Source organism: Lepidochelys olivacea (genome assembly GCF_965140295.1).
Source record: "Lepidochelys olivacea isolate rLepOli2 genome assembly, chromosome: 13".
In the NCBI taxonomy this organism is placed as follows: domain Eukaryota; kingdom Metazoa; phylum Chordata; order Testudines; family Cheloniidae; genus Lepidochelys; species Lepidochelys olivacea.
The window spans coordinates 786,854-806,707 of NC_140423.1; the positions used below are offsets into that span (position 1 = coordinate 786,854).

At 62.3% G+C, this 19,854-nt stretch overlaps 1 protein-coding gene across 3 annotated transcripts in view; it reads right to left on the reverse strand.

Moving 5' to 3' along the window:
• SLC12A5 (solute carrier family 12 member 5) overlaps positions 1-19,854 on the reverse strand; it is a 118,327-nt gene that overhangs the window by 38,886 nt on the left and 59,587 nt on the right. For all 3 annotated transcript variants that reach the window (XM_084646127.1, XM_084646126.1, XM_084646128.1), the window contains exons 5-12: positions 19,683-19,737; positions 16,139-16,269; positions 15,289-15,530; positions 14,966-15,177; positions 11,067-11,234; positions 9,281-9,379; positions 5,556-5,613; positions 2,270-2,444 (exon numbers count right to left, since the gene is read on the reverse strand). In XM_084646127.1, coding sequence (XP_084502253.1) covers positions 2,270-2,444; positions 5,556-5,613; positions 9,281-9,379; positions 11,067-11,234; positions 14,966-15,177; positions 15,289-15,530; positions 16,139-16,269; positions 19,683-19,737 — 1,140 coding nt within the window. The remainder of the gene's footprint in view (positions 1-2,269; positions 2,445-5,555; positions 5,614-9,280; positions 9,380-11,066; positions 11,235-14,965; positions 15,178-15,288; positions 15,531-16,138; positions 16,270-19,682; positions 19,738-19,854) is intronic.

The following is a 19,854-nucleotide window of genomic DNA, read 5'->3' on the forward strand; positions in this document are numbered from 1 at the left end:
GGTTCTGGGAACACATCTTCAGCGAGCAGATGAAATATTAACTGGCACAATGGCAGTGCACTGGGCACAGGCCGACCTCCCCCAGCATGCTCCTCTGCAAAACCTGCCAGAGCTCTGCTGGGCCTCCCACCCCAGGACTCCTGGCCAAACCCGGGCAGCTCCCAGAGCCCAGGCCAGGAGCAGGCCTTGGGAGCAGAGTGGAAGCCAGGCGCCGTCTCCTCAGCCGCAGAGATCTGTAGCTCTGGTTCTGCCTGGCCAGGGAAAGGTGCCAGTGGGCAGAGGCTGTGCCGGGGTGCGGGCAGAGTGATCACCAACCCCGACACCTGCTCCCCTCTTCTGCCCCCGGCTCCCTCCCACCCCCGGCACATCCCGCCCCAGCCCCCACTCCTCATTCCTGCCCCTCACTCACCCAGCAGCCTGAGGACAGCTCTCTCCCCAAGCCTGGAGCAGCTGGTAGCCTGCTCCTCCCTTCTGGCTGTTCCAGCCCAGGAGCTTAACTCCTTGCCCAAGTGGCCTGGGACCCACCCAGTGAGCCACCAGTGCTCCCCACACCAGCCCAGTGCGGGAGTGGCCAGGCCATGTGGATGGCGAGCAGGGGTGGGTTGCCCCATCACCGATCTCCCTCCCAGGCTGTGCCATGGGGTGGTCAAAGCCAATCCCAGCAAGATCCAAGCCAGGGCCGAATCCCAGCGCCTCGTCCCCGGACAGACCTCCAAGCTCACCCAGATCATGGCAGCTGGGAGGCAGGAGCTGCCCTGCAAGTGGGCCCAATCCCCAGCTGCCAGGCAGCTCTCACACACAGGACGGGCCTGCTGCACTAAAGTCTCATGCAAATGGGCCACGGTGCAAGCTGGGCCACAGATGCACTGCGCAGACGCTGCCAGACCACGGCGGCGGCTGCTCGGCTGGGCACACTGAATTGCCAGAGAGCCAGCCGGGGCCTCAGCCAGCAGGACTCGCTCAGGGATCCGGCCTCGGAGCAGCACTTCCTTTGTCACAAACCATGTCAGCAGCCCGGCCTCCCTGCAGAGACCCGGCGCGGAGACACATCTGAGCTTAGCCCCTCAAGAGGGATTCAGACAAGGTGAAGGTGACTTTGCTCCTGCGGGAGCCAAGAACCTGCCGGTTCCCTGTGATTTCCTGGGCTCCAGCCTACATTTCCGCACCCAACCTTCCAACAAGGCCCCAATATGACAAAGTGGGAATTTTCTGTCATATTTTTATGAACCCTGTGAGTGCCTCAGTTTCCCCTCTGTTATTACCGGCGGGGGGGAAGGACTGTTGCTCTCACAGCAGGCTAAAAGACACAGGTATGAATGATGTCTAGCTGTCTGAGCCTGAATGAGTCATTAAAAAGGACTGGCTGAGGCTGATCCCATATCCATGGAGAATCTGAGAAGACAATGGCAAACGCAGTCACCAGGATACAGCCACCTAGGGCCCTCGGCCCAGAGGGAGATGGGTTCCCACTTCTCAGCAGGGAAGCTGGGCGGACCCCAGCTCGAGAACATGGGCCGGGGATGAGGCGAGGAGGGGCTCAGTGTCGGCTGCCGGAGGGAGTCGGGGCTCTCGCCTGGGAAGGGACCCAGCCGCTCCGAGAGATCCAGAGCCTGAACACGGAGGTCCCTGCAGCGTGGCTGGGCTTGGGGCCACCAGAACCGTCTGCGCTTCCACCTCTCTCGCTCTGGGCCACCCTACGGCCTCCCTGGGCCGTGTCCAGGGACGAGCAAACCCGCCTGTTGTGCCAACGCCGTGCGAGTGCCAATGAAAGGCTGGGCGAGGTGCGGTCACCCCGGCGGGGCGCACGAGGCTCTGCCAGGGGCTGGCTCAGTGGGACTGGCTGAGCGGAGCTGACGGTGCCAAGCAGGAGGGCTGGAGCCCTGCAGGTCCTGTCTAATGAGCTGCACGGCCTGCCCTGTGCAGGAAGAGGGAGACCCCAGGGAGCGGGGGGGCCTGGCACACTGACGGGGCCTGTCCTAGAGACTGTTCCACGGCTGGGGGCATAGCACCGGTCCTGGGCGTCCGACACCCTGTCTCCATCCAGGCAGAGGGAGCCTCTGCTTGGAGGACAAAGGGCCATCGGGAGAGACCTGGAGACAGGGCAGGATGCCCTCTGGCAATGGGCATAGCAGTGGAGGTGGTCACTGCTGGCACCCTGCAGCGGGTCAGCCCCAGGTGAGGAGGGCATGTGCCCACCCCTATCCCGGGCTCCTTAGGGAGTGCACACGGAACAGAGGCGGCATTAGCCACAGTGCAGCAGGTCACTCACCCTCAGGAAGGGGACGATGCCATCCCGGGAGATGGCCTGGAGGAGGCGGGGGGCTCCTGTGAGGCTCTGCAGACCCGCCCCACACGTGGAGAAGAAGGATCCAATGACAATCACCCATGGAGACGGCCAGGCGAGTGTGCCAACCACCAGATTCCCATTGACAGCCTCTCCAAACCTGCAAGGCACCAAGTGTTACTGGGGCAGGGCTGGCTGCCGTGCTCTGACCTCCAGCCCTAGGGCCACCCCCCAGAAAGTAGCAGGGACAGTCCAGCGCAACCAGCTGTAATTGGCTTGGCAAGTCAGAAACCTGACAGTCAAGTAACGTTAACTGACCGCCTGTTATTACCATGGTCAAATATCATAAAGTACTCCAGCAAGAATGCCCTGCTGCAGCCATGCCCTTCCTCTCGGCTTTCATCATGGTGCCATCCCTAGCGAGCCCCTTCAGTGTCCTGAGCACCCACCCTGCTCCTGGCTCCTGCTGCCCGTCAGGAGAAGGGGGAGCTCGCTGAGAGCTGAGCAGCTGCATTGCCTGGGCCTTCCTGGAAAATGCTGCACTGGGAATGTTCCTCTTTGTCTGTGGATAAGGCCCTCCCCCTCCAGGGGGGTTTACAAAGCAAGTTAAAAGATATGGTCCCTGCCCGCATGGGCATAGTTGGGGAGGATTGCCCCCCCCAAAACTGCAAGCCTCAGACAGGCGTGGATCTCGCCTCCTCCCACATGCAGCCCCCCAAAATAGAGAACTCAAACTACACCCGTGCCTGCCCCCAGCCCAGGTTACAGGGACGAGCCCAGCATACAGCAACGGTCCTCGAAGGGAGTCTCAGCCATTAACCCTGCTCCCCAACCCAGCGGGAGAAGCTGCCCACTTTGCACAGCCATTGAGCAGTGTGAAGAGCTGCCCGGCAGCCGCTTGCCTAGCACACCTGCATGATGACTAGTCCTTATGCGTTTGGTTTGTTTCTGGTTAATTTCATTTTTCTTTTGTAACAGGTCAGTCCCGAGTCACATTCACTATTGACACATTCGCATTTCAAGGCTAAGCTTAGCTACTCAGTGTGACGAAGTGGGACAGTTCTTAATGTTTCCTCTGAATAGTGTGGGAATGCCTCAGTTTCCCCTAGGCAGTTCTTAAGTATCTAGGTAGTGGGATAAGGGTGTATGATCATTGCAGAGCCCTAGAGGGCAGGTGTGTGCAGGGGTCTGGACACAGAGAATGGCCGACACCCTGTTTCCTGGCAACTGATGGCCTGGGCCCTTCCCCTCTGCAAGGTGAGAGCTAAAGGGTTGGAGAACAAAGGAATCAGGTGACCTCCTGGCCCGGGAAAGGAACAAAGCCCAGAAGAGGAGGGGCTGGAGGGAGTTTCAGTTTGCGGCTGTTTGGGACATGGAGTGAAGGGCAAACGTGGTTGTCTGGCTCACTGCCCCCCAAAATGGACCCAGCTGAGGGGTCCGGTTCTCTGCACCTACAAGCTCTGTGTTAGACCGTGTTCCTGTCGTCTAATAAACCTCTGTTTTACTGGCTGGCTGAGAGTCCCGTCTGACTGCGAAGTTGGGGGGCAGGACCCTCTGGCTTCCCCAGGACCCCGCCTGAGCGGACTCACTGTGGGAAGCACACGGAGGGGCAGAGGATGCTGAATGCTCCGAGGTCAGACCCAGGAAGGTGGAAGCTGTGTGTCCTGAAGACAGGCTGCTCACAGAAAGGCGACTGCCCCAGAGTCCTGACTGGCTTCATGGGGAGCAGTTCCAGAGCATCGCCCAGGGACTCTGTGACACTCAGAAAGGCAGCGTGGTGCCGGTTCTGGTTTTAGATCTTCAGTTTATTGCGTTTCGCATTTTCCTGAGTTAAAATAACTCAGTTAAGTAACTTGGGTTTTGTTGAAGGTGAAAGTTTCTCGGGACTGCTCTACACTAGAAAATTGCAACGACCCTGCTCTGTCACTCCGGGTGTGAAAAACCGACACCCTTGAGCAGCGTAAAGTGACCTAACCGCGGTGCAAACAGCGCCAGGTCACTGGGAGAATTCCTCCCTCGACCTAGCCACGGCCTCGCGGGGCGGTGGATTCCCTGCCCCGTGGGAGACCCCTGCCCTCGGTGTAGGTAGCGTCTGAGCTGCAGCGGCTCAGCTGTGCGGCTGGAGCATTTCACACGCAGACAAGCCCTAAGGCTGAGCCAGTGGGGACCAGAAACCCTTTCTGTTACTGCTCTGTTATTAGAGCTTTTCCATAGTTCACCATTTTTGACATTATTTGACCAATGTGTTTGGACAGGTTCATTGTCCTGCCCTGAGCTTTAACCCCAGCAGCCTTGGCCGGCTGGTTCCAGGGAGCCACGGAGCGAGCGGGTGGCAGGGAGGAGAGAGAGCAAAGGTACAGTGGTAGGGAGGGGGGCAGCAAACAATCTAGTAACAACCCCCAGCCCCAGAAGCCTCACAGCGCTGCAGATCTCAGGGAGCTCGGCCTCCCAGCCCCATCTCCTGGGGGGGAAACTGAGGCTGCAGCAGGGGGTGGGAGGGCATGGCCCAAGGCCATTCCCCTTGGGGCCCAGGCCTCCCATTAGGGCAGGGAGGGGCTCCGTTTTCTCTGACAGAGGGAAGCCAAGCCAGGCTGTGCATCATTTGGATCATGTCTATGTTGGCGACCCAGAAGCATCACCGCAGAGCACGACACGCAGCGCTGCCCTAGATATGCAACTCCAGGCTGCACGGCAGCTCCCAGTGAACAGCCCCCCACAGCAGCAGGATTAGCGGGAGAAACCAGAGCAGAGACACAGCAGAATCAGCTGGGGGGGCAGGGACACACGGGAGCCTCCCGCAATGCCTAGTTCCAGGTTTAGCCTCCCTAATGTCACTCTGAGGGCTCTGGGGCCACTGCCCAAGGGGGTGTGATCGCCCCCTCCATCCAAAGCCACTGCCACCCTCCCCCAGCCACGACTCCCCAGCCAGCCCCCCTGCTCCCCTCCATCCGAACCCACCACCCTCTCCCCCCACCACTCTCGATCCAACGACCCCCCACAGCCACCCCCCACCTATCTGCTCCCCTCCACCCACCCACACCACCACTCCCTACCCACCCCTTCAATCCAAACTGTCCCCTCCATCCAACCACCACCCCCAACCTGTTCCCCTCCACCCCCCGCCCCCTCATCCAAACCCACCCTCCCTCCACTCAGCCACTCCCGCACCTACCCACCCCCTCCATCCAGATCCACCACCCCTCCCCCCAGCCATTCCCCCTGCACAGCCCTGTTGCCCCTCAACACCCCACTGTTGGGGAGCAGCACTCACTTGTCACGGAGGACGACCCCCTCGATACAGGCGCCGAAGAGAATCACGGAGCTGATGTCTGCGGGTGGTGAAGGAAAGACCAAGCTGCAGCCCCCTCCCCCCCCGCCACCCCCTGTGCCTGGGACCGCCAAGTACAGCCACAAGGAGTAGGGGACCCAGGGCCACAGGGCTGAGAAGAGGGGCACAGATGGCAAGTCCAGCCCCCCATGAAGGCAGAGCGTTTTCAAGGGCAGTGGAGTTCCCTGGGGTCCAGGGGAGCATGGCCAGTCTCCAGGGCAGAGAACAGGAGCGTGGGGAAAGCGCTGGGGACATGGCCCCTGCTGTGCAAATCCCCCTCCAATGGGGCCTGCAGGACACGAAACGCCCAGCATCTGCTGCTCCAACCCACACAGGGGCCACAAAGCACCCAGTGCCCGGCACCCACCCTGGCCACTCCAACCCGAACAGGGGCCACAAAGCGCCCAGTGCCCGGCACCCGCCCTGGCCGCTCCAACCCAAATAGGGGCCACAAAGCGCCCAGTCCCCGGCACCCGCCCTGGCCACTCCAACCCGAACGGGGCCACAAAGCGCCCAGTGCCCGGCACCCGCCCTGGCCGCTCCAACCCGAACGGGGCCACAAAGCGCCCAGTGCCCGGCACCCGCCCTGGCCGCTCCAACCCGAACAGGGGCCACAAAGCGCCCAGTGCCCGGCACCCGCCCTGGCCACTCCGACCCGAACGGGGGCCACAAAGCACCCAGTGCCCGGCACCCGCCCTGGCCACTCCGACCCGAATAGGGGCCACAAAGCGCCCAGTGCCCGGCACCCACCCTGGCCACTCCGACCCGAACGGGGGCCACAAAGCGCCCAGTGCCCGGCACCCGCCCTGGCCACTCCAACCCGAACGGGGGCCACAAAGCACGCAGTGCCCGGCACCCACCCTGGCCGCTCCAACCCGAACAGGGGCCACAAAGCGCCCAGTGCCCGGCACCCACCCTGGCCACTCCGACCCGAACGGGGGCCACAAAGTGCCCAGTGCCCGGCACCCGCCCTGGCCACTCCAACCCGAACGGGGCCACAAAGCGCCCAGTGCCCGGCACCCACCCTGGCCACTCCAACCCGAACGGGGCCACAAAGCGCCCAGTGCCCGGCACCCGCCCTGGCCGCTCCGACCCCCACAGGGGCCACAAAGCGCCCAGTGCCCGGCACCCGCCCTGGCCGCTCCAATCCGAACGGGGTCACAAAGCGCCCAGTGCCCGGCACCCGCCCTGGCCGCTCCAACCCGAACAGGGGCCACAAAGCGCCCAGTGCCCGGCACCCGCCCTGGCCGCTCCAACCCGAACAGGGGCCACAAAGCGCCCAGTGCCCGGCACCCGCCCTGGCCACTCCGACCCGAACGGGGGCCACAAAGCACCCAGTGCCCGGCACCCGCCCTGGCCACTCCGACCCGAATAGGGGCCACAAAGCGCCCAGTGCCCGGCACCCACCCTGGCCACTCCGACCCGAACGGGGCCACAAAGCGCCTAGTGCCCGGCACCCACCCTGGCCACTCCGACCCCCACAGGGGCCACAAAGCGCCCAGTGCCCGGTGTGACGAAGTGGGACTGTTCTTAATGTTTCCTCTGAATAGTGTGGGGGTGCCTCAGTTTCCCCTAGGCAGTTCTTAAGTATCTAGGGGGTGGAGTAAGGGTGTATGATCATTGCAGAGCCCTAGAGGGCAGGTGTGTGCAGGAGTCTGGACACAGAGAATGGCCAACACCCTGTTTCCTGGCAACTGATGGCCTGGGCCCTTCCCCCCTGCAAGGTGAGAGCTGAAGGGTTGGAGAACAAAGGAATCAGGTGACCACCTGGCCCAGGGAAAGGAACAAAGCCCAGAGGAGGAGGGGCTGGAGGGAGTTTTCAGTTTGAGGCTGGCTGGGACATGGAGTGAAGGGCAGACGTGGTTGTCTGGCTCACTGCCCCCGCAAAATGGACCCAGCTGAGGGGTCCTGTTCTCTGCACCTACAAGCTCTGTGTTAGACCATGTTCCTGTCATCTAATAAACCTCTGTTTTACTGGCTGGCTGAGAGTCACGTCTGACTGCGAAGTTGGGGTGCAGGACCCTCTGGCTTCCCCAGGAGCCCGCCTGAGCGGACTCGCTGTGGGAAGCACACGGAGGGGCAGAGGATGCTGAATGCTCCGAGGTCAGACCCAGGAAGGTGGAAGCTGTGTGAGCTGTGTGTCCTGCAGACAGGCTGCTCACAGAAAGGCGACTGCCCCAGAGTCCTGACTGGCTTCATGGGGAGCAGTTCCAGAGCATCGCCCAGGGACTCCGTGACACCCGGCACCCGCCCTGGCCGCTCCAACCCACACAGGGGCCACAAAGCGCCCAGTGCCCGGCACCCACCCTGGCCGCTCCAACCCGAACAGGGGCCACAAAGCGCCCAGTGCCCGGCACCCACCCTGGCCGCTCCAACCCGAACGGGGCCACAAAGCGCCCAGTGCCCGGCACCTGCCCTGGCCGCTCCAACCCGAACGGGGCCACAAAGCGCCCAGTGCCTGGCACCCGCCCTGGCCACTCCAACCCACACAGGGGCCACAAAGCGCCCAGTGCCCGGCACCCGCCCTGGCCGCTCCGACCCCCACAGGGGCCACAAAGCGCCCAGTGCCCGGCACCCGCCCTGGCCGCTCCAACCCGAACAGGGGCCACAAAGCGCCCAGTGCCCGGCACCTGCCCTGGCTGCTCCAACCCGAACAGGGGCCACAAAGCGCCCAGTGCCCGGCACCCACCCTGGCCACTCCGACCCGAACGGGGGCCACAAAGCGCCCAGTGCCCGGCACCTGCCCTGGCCACTCCAACCCGAACGGGGCCACAAAGCGCCCAGTGCCCGGCACCCACCCTGGCCACTCCAACCCGAACGGGGCCACAAAGCTCCCAGTGCCCGGCACCCACCCTGGCCGCTCCGACCCCCACAGGGGCCACAAAGCGCCCAGTGCCTGGCACCCGCCCTGGCCACTCCAACCCGAACGGGGCCACAAAGCGCCCAGTGCCCGGCACCCGCCCTGGCCGCTCCGACCCCCACAGGGTCCATGGGGCGACAAAGTGCCCAGTGCCCGGCACCCGCCCTGGCTGCTCCAACCCACACAGGGGCCACAAAGCGCCCAGTGCCCGGCACCCACCCTGGCCGCTCCAACCCGAACAGGGGCCACAAAGCGCCCAGTGCCCGGCACCCACCCTGGCCGCTCCAACCCGAACGGGGCCACAAAGCGCCCAGTGCCCGGCACCCGCCCTGGCCGCTCCAACCTGAACGGGGCCACAAAGCGCCCAGTGTCCGGCACCCGCCCTGGCCGCTCCAACCCGAACGGGGCCACAAAGCGCCCAGTGCCTGGCACCCGCCCTGGCCGCTCCAACCCGAATGGGGCCACAAAGCGCCCAGTGTCCGGCACCCGCCCTGGCCGCTCCAACCCGAACGGGGCCACAAAGCGCCCAGTGCCTGGCACCCGCCCTGGCCACTCCAACCCGAACAGGGGCCACAAAGCGCTCAGTGCCCAACATCTGCTGCTGTGAACTGCACAGGGCCATGGGGACACGAGAGTGCCCGGCACCCACCCTCGCCACTCCGACCCGCACAGGGCCCGTGGGGCCACAAAGTGCCCAGTGCCCGGCACCCACCCTAGCTGCTCCGACCCACACAGGGGCTGGTTCAGAGGCAGACAAGACCCTGCCCCCACCGCCCTGTTTTTGCCCCGGACCCTCTGCCAAGGATACAGACAGCAGACGTTGTGGCGATGGCCAGGATGGTCCCTGTGGGGATGGATTTCTGAGCATCGCGCAGGTCTCCTGATCTGTTGGAGCCGGCCATTATACCTAGGGAAGACAAGGGTACGTGCTATGGGGCACTGTGCCATGGAGGGGCGCATGGACGGCTCGGCCCAGCACTGGAGTGCAGAGCCCTGAGCAAGGCCACCGAGTGCAGCCCCGTTCCCCAGGATGCTGGGCTCCAGCCCAGCTCAGAGAGCAGCAGCTGGCAGGGAAGGCCCAGAGCACATGGCACGTGGTGTGCGGGGGCTCAGCAGGGGAGCAGGCCCGGCTGCACAGGGGTTGCTGATCTCCCCTCTCCCCACCCCCTTTCCAGGTGGTTTCACACCCAACTCTCCACCCGCAAAATCAGGCTCCAGATGTGCTGATGTGGTTTCTCTCCTCCACCCTTGATTAGCTTAATCTGCAAAGGCCAATTAGAGGCGAGCAAGCGAGGAGCTGTGAGGCAGCAATGCCATGGGCAATGAGGAGGAGGGCAGGGCTGGTCCCTGGTGGCTGCCAGCCGGGGCTGCCTGGATTCTCACTGCTGCAGGGAAGCAAGGGCCAGGCAGGGCTAGGAGTCCTTGTGGAGCTGACCATGGGCAAGTCCCCGGGGCCTACAGCTCAGCCCGGCGGAGAGGGTGCCTCAGGAAAAGCTGCCACTTGTAGCACGGCCTGAATTATTCATCGGACACAAGTCCATGTAAAAGTCATGAAAGGCAGGAGAGTTAGCAGCGTGCCGGGGGCGTGGGGCTTTCCTGCCCTGGGATTCCCCTGGCGTCACACGTCTGGGCCTGGCCTTGGGGTTCAGTTCAGCCCTCCTGGTCCAAACTCCGCTGGCTCTAGGGTCCAGCTCATGGAGCATGGAGCAGCAGGAGCATGTGCGGGCCACGCTGCTCGCAGACACGGTCTCCTACCGCGGGCTGGCCTGGCGCTGTCTTTGCTCCAGACCAGGCTGCTCCTGGGGGGCGGCTCAGGGGCTGCTTTGCTCAATTATTTCCGCCCACTGGAGGGGAGCCAGAAATATCCGAGCGCTGGTGACGTCAGCGCGGAGGTGAGACGTGCTGCGGGCTGGGGGCTGGGTGGGGGAGGAGGGGCTCTTTGATCCTCCCCTGCACCCCCCACGCAGTCACGCTCCGAGCTGGAAGCAGAAATCAGAGGGACAGCCACAGGGTGCAGCTGCTGACAGCAGACATCAGAGAGGTGTGCAGCCAGCCAGCCATGACAGCCCCTTGCACGCGCACACGCATGTGCAGCCAGCTGATGCACACGTATACAGGGGAGCACATGCACATCTCACATGTGTGCCGGCACAGACAGACGCACGCACACACAGGTGCACACGGCACACCCCCACCCCTAGACACACGCACACACAGGTGCACACGGCACACCCCCACCCCTAGACGCACGCACACACAGGTGCACACAGCACACCCCCACCCCTAGACGCACGCACACACATGTGCACACGGCACACCCCCACCCCTAGACGCACGCACACACAGGTGCACACGGCACACCCACATGCGCATCGGCACAGACAGACGCAGGCACCCAGAGGTCTGGCACGGCACACGCACGCACCCCACACATGCGTCGGCACAGCCGATGCAGGCACCCAGAGGTGCACGTGGCACACCCACACACCTACACGTGAGCCGGCCCAGCACAGACGCACGCACACGCACCAAGGCGCGCACCCCCACAGGCATTCGGGCACAAGCCCCCAGCACCCAGCGGCCGCAGCTCCTACCTGTGACGGACGGGAAGTAGATGCCCACCAGCAAGGTGAAGTATGAGGTCATGTCGCTGAAGACGTAGGGCTGGTCCATGTCGATAACGGGGTCCACGAGCGACACCGAGGTCACCCCCTGCTTCTCCACAATCACCCCCTTGGTCAGGTACGTGCTCCAGAGATTCTCTGCAAGGGGAGCCGGGGAGGGCTGGGTGTTCACACGGGAGAAGCCCCTGCTCCAAGGTGCTCCGCCATGCCAGCTCCTGCTGCAGACACAATGAAGCATCCCCACACACCCATCACACAGCCCGGGGAACCCCACCCTACTCAGCGCCCCCCCACATCCCTGCGCTCGGGAAGCAAGCATTGTCACACAGGCTCAACCCTGAGGCCCGTCAGGCATGTCGGGGGGGGGTCTGAGAATCCTGCAGTCGGCCCCCCATGATGGTCGCAGCCTGACCCCTGAGCCGGTGCCTACACTGCAGCCCGGGGCCAGAGACTTGTGTGAACAGAGCTCACGCTAGTGCGCTGTAAATGGTGCAGACGTTACGGTCAGCGACGGCTCACTGCAGCTAGGACCCGGGCAGCAGATGGGCTTGGGCCCAGCTGCGTAGCCGGAGCCGCCGCAGGTGCCACATCAGCCACATGGCTACTGTTAGCACACTACTGCGAGCCCTGCTAGCACAAGTCTATCTACCCAGCAGGGAGACTCGCTCCCCACTGCCGTGTGGACACACCCTCATAATCAAAGGTCAGTTAACCTGTGAACCACTTTGTCAGCATTAACTGTGATCGCTCTGGACATTCATGATCTCCATATACACATCCACTCCCTTTGGGATCTCTGTGACATCCTGTGGCAGTGAGTTCCACAGGCTAATTACACAATGTGTGAACAAGACTTTCCTTTATTAGTTTTGAATTTCCCATCTGTCAGTTTCACTGGCCGCTCCCTGGGGCCTGTGCTGTGGGACAGGGAGAACTGACGCCCCCTTTCTCACTGCTCTGCCCCATCCAGGACTGGATAGACTGGTGTCCTGCCCCCTCTGCTCCCCCGCCCTCGAGGGTAACAATCCCAATCTCTGCCAGCTCTGCCCACAGCTCCGTTTTTCCAGCCTTGCTTGTTCTCTTCACCCTTCCCTGACCCCTCAGCTGCGTGCGACGGGGGCCCAGCGCTGCCCACAGGATCCGCACCATCGATTGATGCAAAGGTGCTAGAACGTTCCCCGTGTTATTCTCCACCCCGGCCCTTGTGCTGCCGAACAGCTCAGCTCTTTTGCCCACAGCAGAGGTCTCCACTGGCACCCAGCTCCCGTCCCTGGCAGTTAATCTAGACCCCTGGGGAGCTCTGCCGGGGAGCCCCTCCACCACACGTTACTCACCCCTCCTCCCTGCACCCAGCGCCTCTGCCTGGGAGAGCGCCCCCTGATGCACCCTGGGGACACCTCCCCCTCGGGACTCCTCTCTTAGCAGGCCTGATCAGCACAGCCCTGGGGATTCAGGGTACCCAGAGCCCGACACAAGGGGGCTTTGCCACCCCCTCCCCAGCTGCTGCCGGGGTCTCATTGCTCTAACAGGGGACCCAGGACACAGCCATCAGCCGAGATCAGCAGCTCCAGCCTGTCACCGCAAACACAGCTGATGGGGGGCTGGCACCGTGCCCTGATGCAGGCATCAGCGATCCCCGCACAGGAGAGCAGCCAATGGCAGCAGATCCCAAAGCCAAGAAGCTGGGGCTAAGTCTTGGAACACAAAACTCATGGCCAGAGAGACGCCCCACAGCCCCGCGGATATGCCAGCCCAAGACCACGAGCCACAACTCCAGAAGGACCGAGCACATTTAGTGGGTCAGCACCATGATGCCCCCGAACCAGGCCATCCACCCCCTGAGCCGCCTTGGCCGGGGAGAAGGCCCCGCACAGCCCACGCGCTGGCCCTTTGGAAGATGCTGCAGGGGCTGGCTGGGCGTCTCCCTGCTGGATTCCCTATGGAGGGCCAGGGAGGGATCCCAAATCCAGAGCTCCGGGAGAGGCTGATCCAGCCCTCACCCCCACTGGAGGTTCTCTCAGCCCCTCCTCCTGGTCGCTTGCCCTCTCTCACCCGCTGTCTCTGCTGCTCGTTCCAGGTTGCTACCCTTCACTGCTGGGAAGAGACTGCCAGCCCCACTTAGCTGTCATCCTTCGACACCCTGCCAAGACTGCCCTCTCGGGGTGAGCCAGCCCAGCTCCCTGAACCTGGCCTCCGGACCGGGACCCACTCGCTGCCTGCACCGCAGAGACCCCAGCCCTGGCAGCCCTGCCACACCTCCTCCCTCCTGCAGCCAGCAGTCCCGGCACTGACTCTCCACCTCCAGCTTGTCGCAGGGCTGGGCCACTGGCCGTGGGCTCCCAGACTCCCCTGGACTGGCCAGCCTTTGCCATCTGCTGCTCACTCACCGAGAACACCCCACCGTGCAGGAATCTGGGCGTGCTGCCATCCGTGACCCTTCTGTCCTACCCACTAGGCAGGGCCTCTCCCTGCCCCATTAATCTGAGCTGCGGACACGTCTCAAGTGCTTCCTGAACATCTAGTAAACGACGTCCATTGGATGCCCCTTATCTGCCATGGCAGCAATCGCCTGAGAGCGCTAAGCAGGGTAGTCACGCCTGGCCTCCCATGCCTGAATCCAAGCACCTTGTTTTCAACGCACCCTGCCCCTTGGCACCTCACTGGGCACCGCAGAGATTGCCGGGCTGCTGCAAGGGACAGATTTGCCAGAGGCTTTGCTACAAGTAGCAGATCCACGCTGAGCAGGCTCAGAAGTGATTGTTCAAAGATTCCTATCTTTATTATTGTCCAGCTGCTTTGCCCCAGCCATGCTGGCGGGTGCAGAAGGGAAGCTGCTGTGCAGGCTGAAAGCGGGAATAAAATCCTCCAGCCTTTTACAATTCTAACATGGCTGCAGGGATTTTCCTCAGACTCCCATGCCCAAATGGGGAAAGTCTCAATGTAACTCCTGAAAGCCAGGGGCCAGGGAAAGCAGCGAGCATCTGGAACCAGGCCACACGGCCACAGCCTCCTCTAGTGTAGCACCCAAGCAAAGGATGACCCAGGAAAAGCAGATTGTAAACAGCTCCTGCCACAAACTTCACCAGAACTTCCTCTGTCTCTGGCCCCATTCCAGAGTCCTGGGTACAGAACAGCTTTTGCTCGCTAATCTACATATTAAAGCAGCAGATAAGTAACACCAAGGGGGTGATTACTTCTCTCTAAACCTCAGATCAATATCAGGCCTTCCCCCGGCAAAGAGGAAACAATGAGCCAATTCATTCAGCTCCAGCCCTGGAAAGTCTGCGGGAAGCCGGTGCACTGTGTCTGGCTCGAAGGGCGAGCCCCGGAAGCACTGAATCTTGGTTCATCCCATGGCTATGGGAGATGCACCTTCCCATGACAGCTACAGCCCAGACAAGGTTCTTCCCCACCAGTGACAACATCTCCACTGAGAATGAGCAGGAAGAGACACAGCGGTGAGCAGCCCTGCATGTCAGCATGCCCTACTTAGGGGGGCAGGTCCTGCTGCCCCACAGAGCCACCCTCCCAGCCCCACGGCTCCAAGGCAATTGGAAGGTGGGAGATGAGCTTTCCTCACCTTTCAGCTGCTGGCCGGGCTGGTTTCTAACATGCACAAACTTCTCATGATCTTCAGCACCTCTCCCGACCCATACACAGCTCTGCTGGTGCCCCTCAGGCCTGACCCACAGCCCCCAGCTGCTCCAGTTCTGAGTTTTTCCTTCCCAGAGGCTAAGCCAGGCTCTGGGGAGACCAAGCAATACGTCACTTGGGAGCCAGAGGGGGGCCGGAACCAGCGTTAAGCCCAGGTCTGCACTGGTGCCAGCCTGGGTCTGCCCACTCTCCCTCCCCCGCACGGCTGCTCATACCTTTGATGAGCCCACTAGCAGCACCCGGGATGCCCTGGATCTCGGTCACGTTGTTCCTCAGGAAGTACTCGTCACAGGTGGCGTTGAGGAATTTGGAGGTGCAGAACAGCTCCCACAGCTTGGAGCCCACTGTCTCATTCCCTTCCAGCACCAGCTTGGCACAGATGTCGAAGCCGTGGCGTGACAGTGTCCTGTTACCCAGCAAACAGACCCTGGGGGAGAGGACACAAGCAGAGAATGTACCAGAGTCACCTCCTGCCCCGCCAGCCCCAGCCCCCTGCGGCAGCCCGCGGGAGGCGGGAGGGTGCTGCGCTGCTACTCACGGGAAGCTGGGGGGGTCGATGGCGGATTTGATGACCCCAGCGTAGATGGCCAGGATGGAGAGGATGACGCAGCCCAGGAAAACCAAGGCAAACTTGTTGACGTACTTGACCCCGACGAACACCACAGTGGCCATGCAGGTGAGCACACAGGTGCCATAGACACGCATGTTGTTGAGCATGGCCGCGGCCTCCTCGCTGGCATCCTCTCCCTTGAAAATGGCCATGGCAGGGAAGATATAGGCCTGGGAGAGAGTCACAGCCAGCATCAACGTCTGGCCCAGCGCAGCCCCCACCCACCGGCTCCACTGCCCCACTTCTCCCCATTACAGGGTTATTACAGCCATACCCCAGGACCGGCCAGGATTGGGGCCCTGTTGTGCCAGGCTCAGCACCACAAACCTCACAGGACCCAAAATCACAAGATTTAAAAAAATTATGTTGTGTTTTGTGGTTCTGCCCCCTCCCCCCGCCCCGTCCCCAGTGTGTGCGGGTCTGTGAGACAAGCCGTGCTGCCCACATCCCCACACATATCGGCTCTGGGGGTTTGGGGAGCTCTCACCCCATCTGCCTGTCCCCTGGCCAGCCATTAACCCTGTCCCCCAGTCTTTCCACCACGCCTGTCCCCCCCAGCCTCTCCTCTGCTCCTCCGGGGCTCTGCCCAATGGGGTCCCCATCCAGGCCAAGTGCTGGGGGGGACAGAAGTGCCATCCTGCCCCCACTGCTGAGAGCAGGTGTGCCCAGAGCGCGTGGCTGGAGTGCCGGGCCAGAAGGCTGCTGGGTTATGGCCCCATGGGGCCTGCGGGAACAGCCTCCCCCAGTGCCCGCTCAGAGGGGCCCCAGCCACACTCACCAGAAGGATCTCGATGGTGCCCAAGATGTACATGGCTCCCGCGAAGGTGGTGCCCAGGTAGAAGCACAGCCCCACGGCCCCGCCGAACTCGGGCCCCAGAGAGCGCGAGATCATGTAGTAGGAGCCACCCGCTGGCAAAGAGAAGAGCAAAGGGGGTTGGGTCCCACTGCAGGAGCCCGGCACACGCCTGCTTTCTCAGGAACAGATCCCTTTGCACCCTGCCGGTGTGCGTCTGCCAGGCCGCTCGGGGGCACCAGGGCCATGTCCCAGCTCCAGCTCTCCTTCCTCATGCCAGGGGAAGCCACGGTGGGTCCAGCAGAGGCCACTCTTGCCAGGCAGGAGCCGGCAAGGGGGCAGGGCGAGCACAGGGCCTGAGCTGGGGGCAGGGGGGTAGGGCTGTCTCCCTCCCAGCAGCAGGAGGGAAGGGGTCCCCTGGAGACCCTGCCAGACCCTCACGCCTTGGCTCACGCTGAGTGGTCTCTGGGCAGAGTGGGGGCAGCTGCCAGGCTGGGCTGTCCCACCTGTGCGGAGCTGACAGGCCGCAGATCGCCTGCAATCCCGCAGCCCCAGGAGGCAGCGGCTGGGCTGCGGACATGTGCTCTGCCAGCTGAGGCAGGCTCTGGGTCCCTGGGGAGCCGTGGCTGAAGGGCCTGCTGCAGCGGGTGAGAAATCCAGGAATGACATCGCTGGACACAGAGCTGTCAGCGCTCAGCCAGAGCCAGGCCACCCAGCCCGGCCCGGTGGGGACAGGGCCCAGCGGCTCTAGCAGCCCCAGGCAGGCGCAGCCATGCACCAAATGCAGTCCTGGGACACAGGGTAACCCCAGCCCCAACTCAGCATCATCCAGAGCTAATTCACTGAACAGCAACGTTCTGAACAAGCTGCTTTGCCCTGCCCCGCTCAGCGCGCCGTGTGGCTGGGGAGCAGAGAGCACCCCGGGAAGACCTTGTGCCAGCTCGGCCCATTGCTCCCCTACATCCCCATGGCCTGACCCCCAGCCGCCCTCCCTGGAGTCTCAGCCCATTGCTCCCCTACATCCCCATGGCCTGACCCCCAGCCACCCTCCTGGGGGTCTCAGCCCATTGCTCCCCCTACAGCCCAATGCCCCTACCTCCAGTCGCCCTCCCTGAGGTCTCCACAATCTCCCCACCAGTCTTTGCAGGCAGTTACCATGTGGCAGATTCAGCTCATTAGTCTTTACTCCTCACTCACTGAGGAGACCCACATCTGGCTTGGGCCTGTGGGTCTCCTCACTCACCCTGCCCATGGTGGGTCATTTACATCTATGCCAAGCCAGTGTGAATGTGGCTGCCCAGGGCCATGCAGCTCCCCAGGGGACATTTCATGAGCTATTTTGTGTAACCATAAACTCCAGCTTCAGGAGAACCGGGGGTACATGCAGCCCTGGAGCAACACGCTGAGTTTATCTCTGGGGCAGCGGAGGGCTGGCTTCCCCCACTCTGGCTGTGCCCTGCCTGAGGCTCGCTGTCATGGGGGGGCTGCCTATGGTCCAGCTGGTTCTGTGCCTCCCTGCTGCCTCTGCCCATTAGTTCCGAGCGGGTAGGTGAGCTTGTGATGTGGGAGCTGGTCCTGAGACCCAGCACACTCATCGCACACAGGGCCACTAAACAGCCGCCTGAGGGGACCAGCTGTTAACCCCTGCTGAGCTGGGCTGGATTCATTCTGGTGCCCTGCCTGGGGAAGACTCTGAAGCGTGACAGTGACTCCCTGAGCCAGCCACTCCCTGGAGCACTAACGGGACACAGGGCAAAGTTTGGATTTGGGAAGATCAGTTATTAAATCCAGTTTTGCCCTTTGGGGGCTCACCCAGCCAGGGTCTCCCTGCTTTGCACCCCACTGCCTCCGTCTGCTTACAAACCCCCTAATGTTCCCCACCGTCTTCTTAAACGGACAGCTCCCATTAATCCAAGTGCAGCACTAAAAACACCACAAACAAGAAGCAACATCCAAATTCACCCCTCAGTACAATGTGCTGCAGCATAAAATCATTCCCAGAACGATTCCCTGGCCCTCCCGTTCCATGCCACACATCCCACCCACACCCCTCTCAGCCCACCCGTCGGCAGCACATTTGCAGGCTCACCCTTCGGATTTGCAGCACAGCCCGGCTCTAGGTGGGAATGCTGTTACCCTGTACGCAAAGCAGCCCATCGGGGGAGACACAACTCACACCGTGTCACCGGGTTACCCAGCTACGGAGGAGCTGGCATTAGAATGCTGGGTCTCTGGCTTCCAGGCTCTGGGAGCAGCATGTTGGCTAGTAGTTAGAGACATCACAGCCCAGTGCAGCAGTGTGACGAAGTGGGGGAGATTCCTGGTTTCCTTGTTTCCTATGGGTTTTTCCCCCCTTGGTTTTCCTATGGTTTGTATGCAGAGGGAGTGGGACTCAGTTTCCCTGGGGGTTACCAGTTTAACAAGGTGATGGGAGAGGGAGTTTGTTGTTCCAGAGGACTGGCAGGGAACGTGGGACCCCAGCCGGTGACCCGGAGACCCAACTCAGGAGTCACAGCCAGTTATGGCCAGTGGGGAAACAATGGGCTGCGAGGACCCCCGGGGACCCAACCAACCGGTCCCAGCTAGAGGACCCTGTTTACGACCCTGTTTACCTGGAGAGAAGACAATGGACAGGGGCGGGACTTGGGGCCGGGGATCTCAGCTGCCCAGCAGGGAAGCAGGGGGGCTCTGGGCTGGAGGGAGGGAGCAGGCAGAGCCCAGCTGGATGCAGGGGAGACTTGGATGTGCTGTGCTGAGGGAGGCCAGGCCTGAGGCCCTGAGAGTTTCCTGTGCTGGGTTCAGTGCTCAATAAACCCTCCTGTTTGACACTGACTGAGAGTCACTCCGGTCTAGAGAACAGGGTGGCATCATCCCCTTCGGGGAGTGGAGGTCCCAGGGATCCAGAGTGAGTGGTCTCCGTGAGGGGACCCACAGCGGGAAACAGGTGTGCTAAGGCTCAGAGAGGGGTGGCTTGAGGAGGTGGAGGGGCTTAACCCCGAGAGAGAGTGGACCCCCGGGAAAAGGGCTGTCTCACTGAAAGGGGCACCCCGCACGGACCACAGGGGCCAAGAGCGGGCACGATCGGTGAGTCCGTGACAAGCCGTACCACTGCTTGGCTCTCTGCAGAAGCAGAATCTGGTCTTTTGGGAGATAAAACTGCCACTTAGCTAAATGACAGTGCTAGCCACTGGCTGGGGGCAACTAGCCCCATAGGTGGACTAGCCACTGGCTGGGGGCAACTAGCCCCATAGGTGGGCCAGCCACTGGCTGGGGACTCTCTGTCACAGGGGTTAGACAAGCCCAGAATACAGCATGTTCCTTCCAAAAGCCAGTGGGTGACGCACATGGGCCTTTGGTCTCTCCCACCAGAGACTGAGGGTCTACGGCAGCTCTGCCTGTGCAGGGTCGTAGCTGTGGAGTGGGTGGCTGGGAGCTAGTGTCCCTGTGACTGGGGGAGGAGGCTGGGGGAGGAGGCTGATGCAGTCAGGGCGATGATGTGCAGCGGGGAGAGGGAAAGCCCTCGCCCTACCTGGCACAACGCCGTTCGTAGCGATGGCACTCATGGAAATGGCCGTCAGCATCGTCTGCAGAGAGGAAAACCATAGTGTTAGATTTCAGAGTAGCAGCCGTGTTAGTCTGTATTCGCAACAAGAACAGGAGTACTTGTGGCACCTTAGAGACTAACCAATTTATTTGAGCAT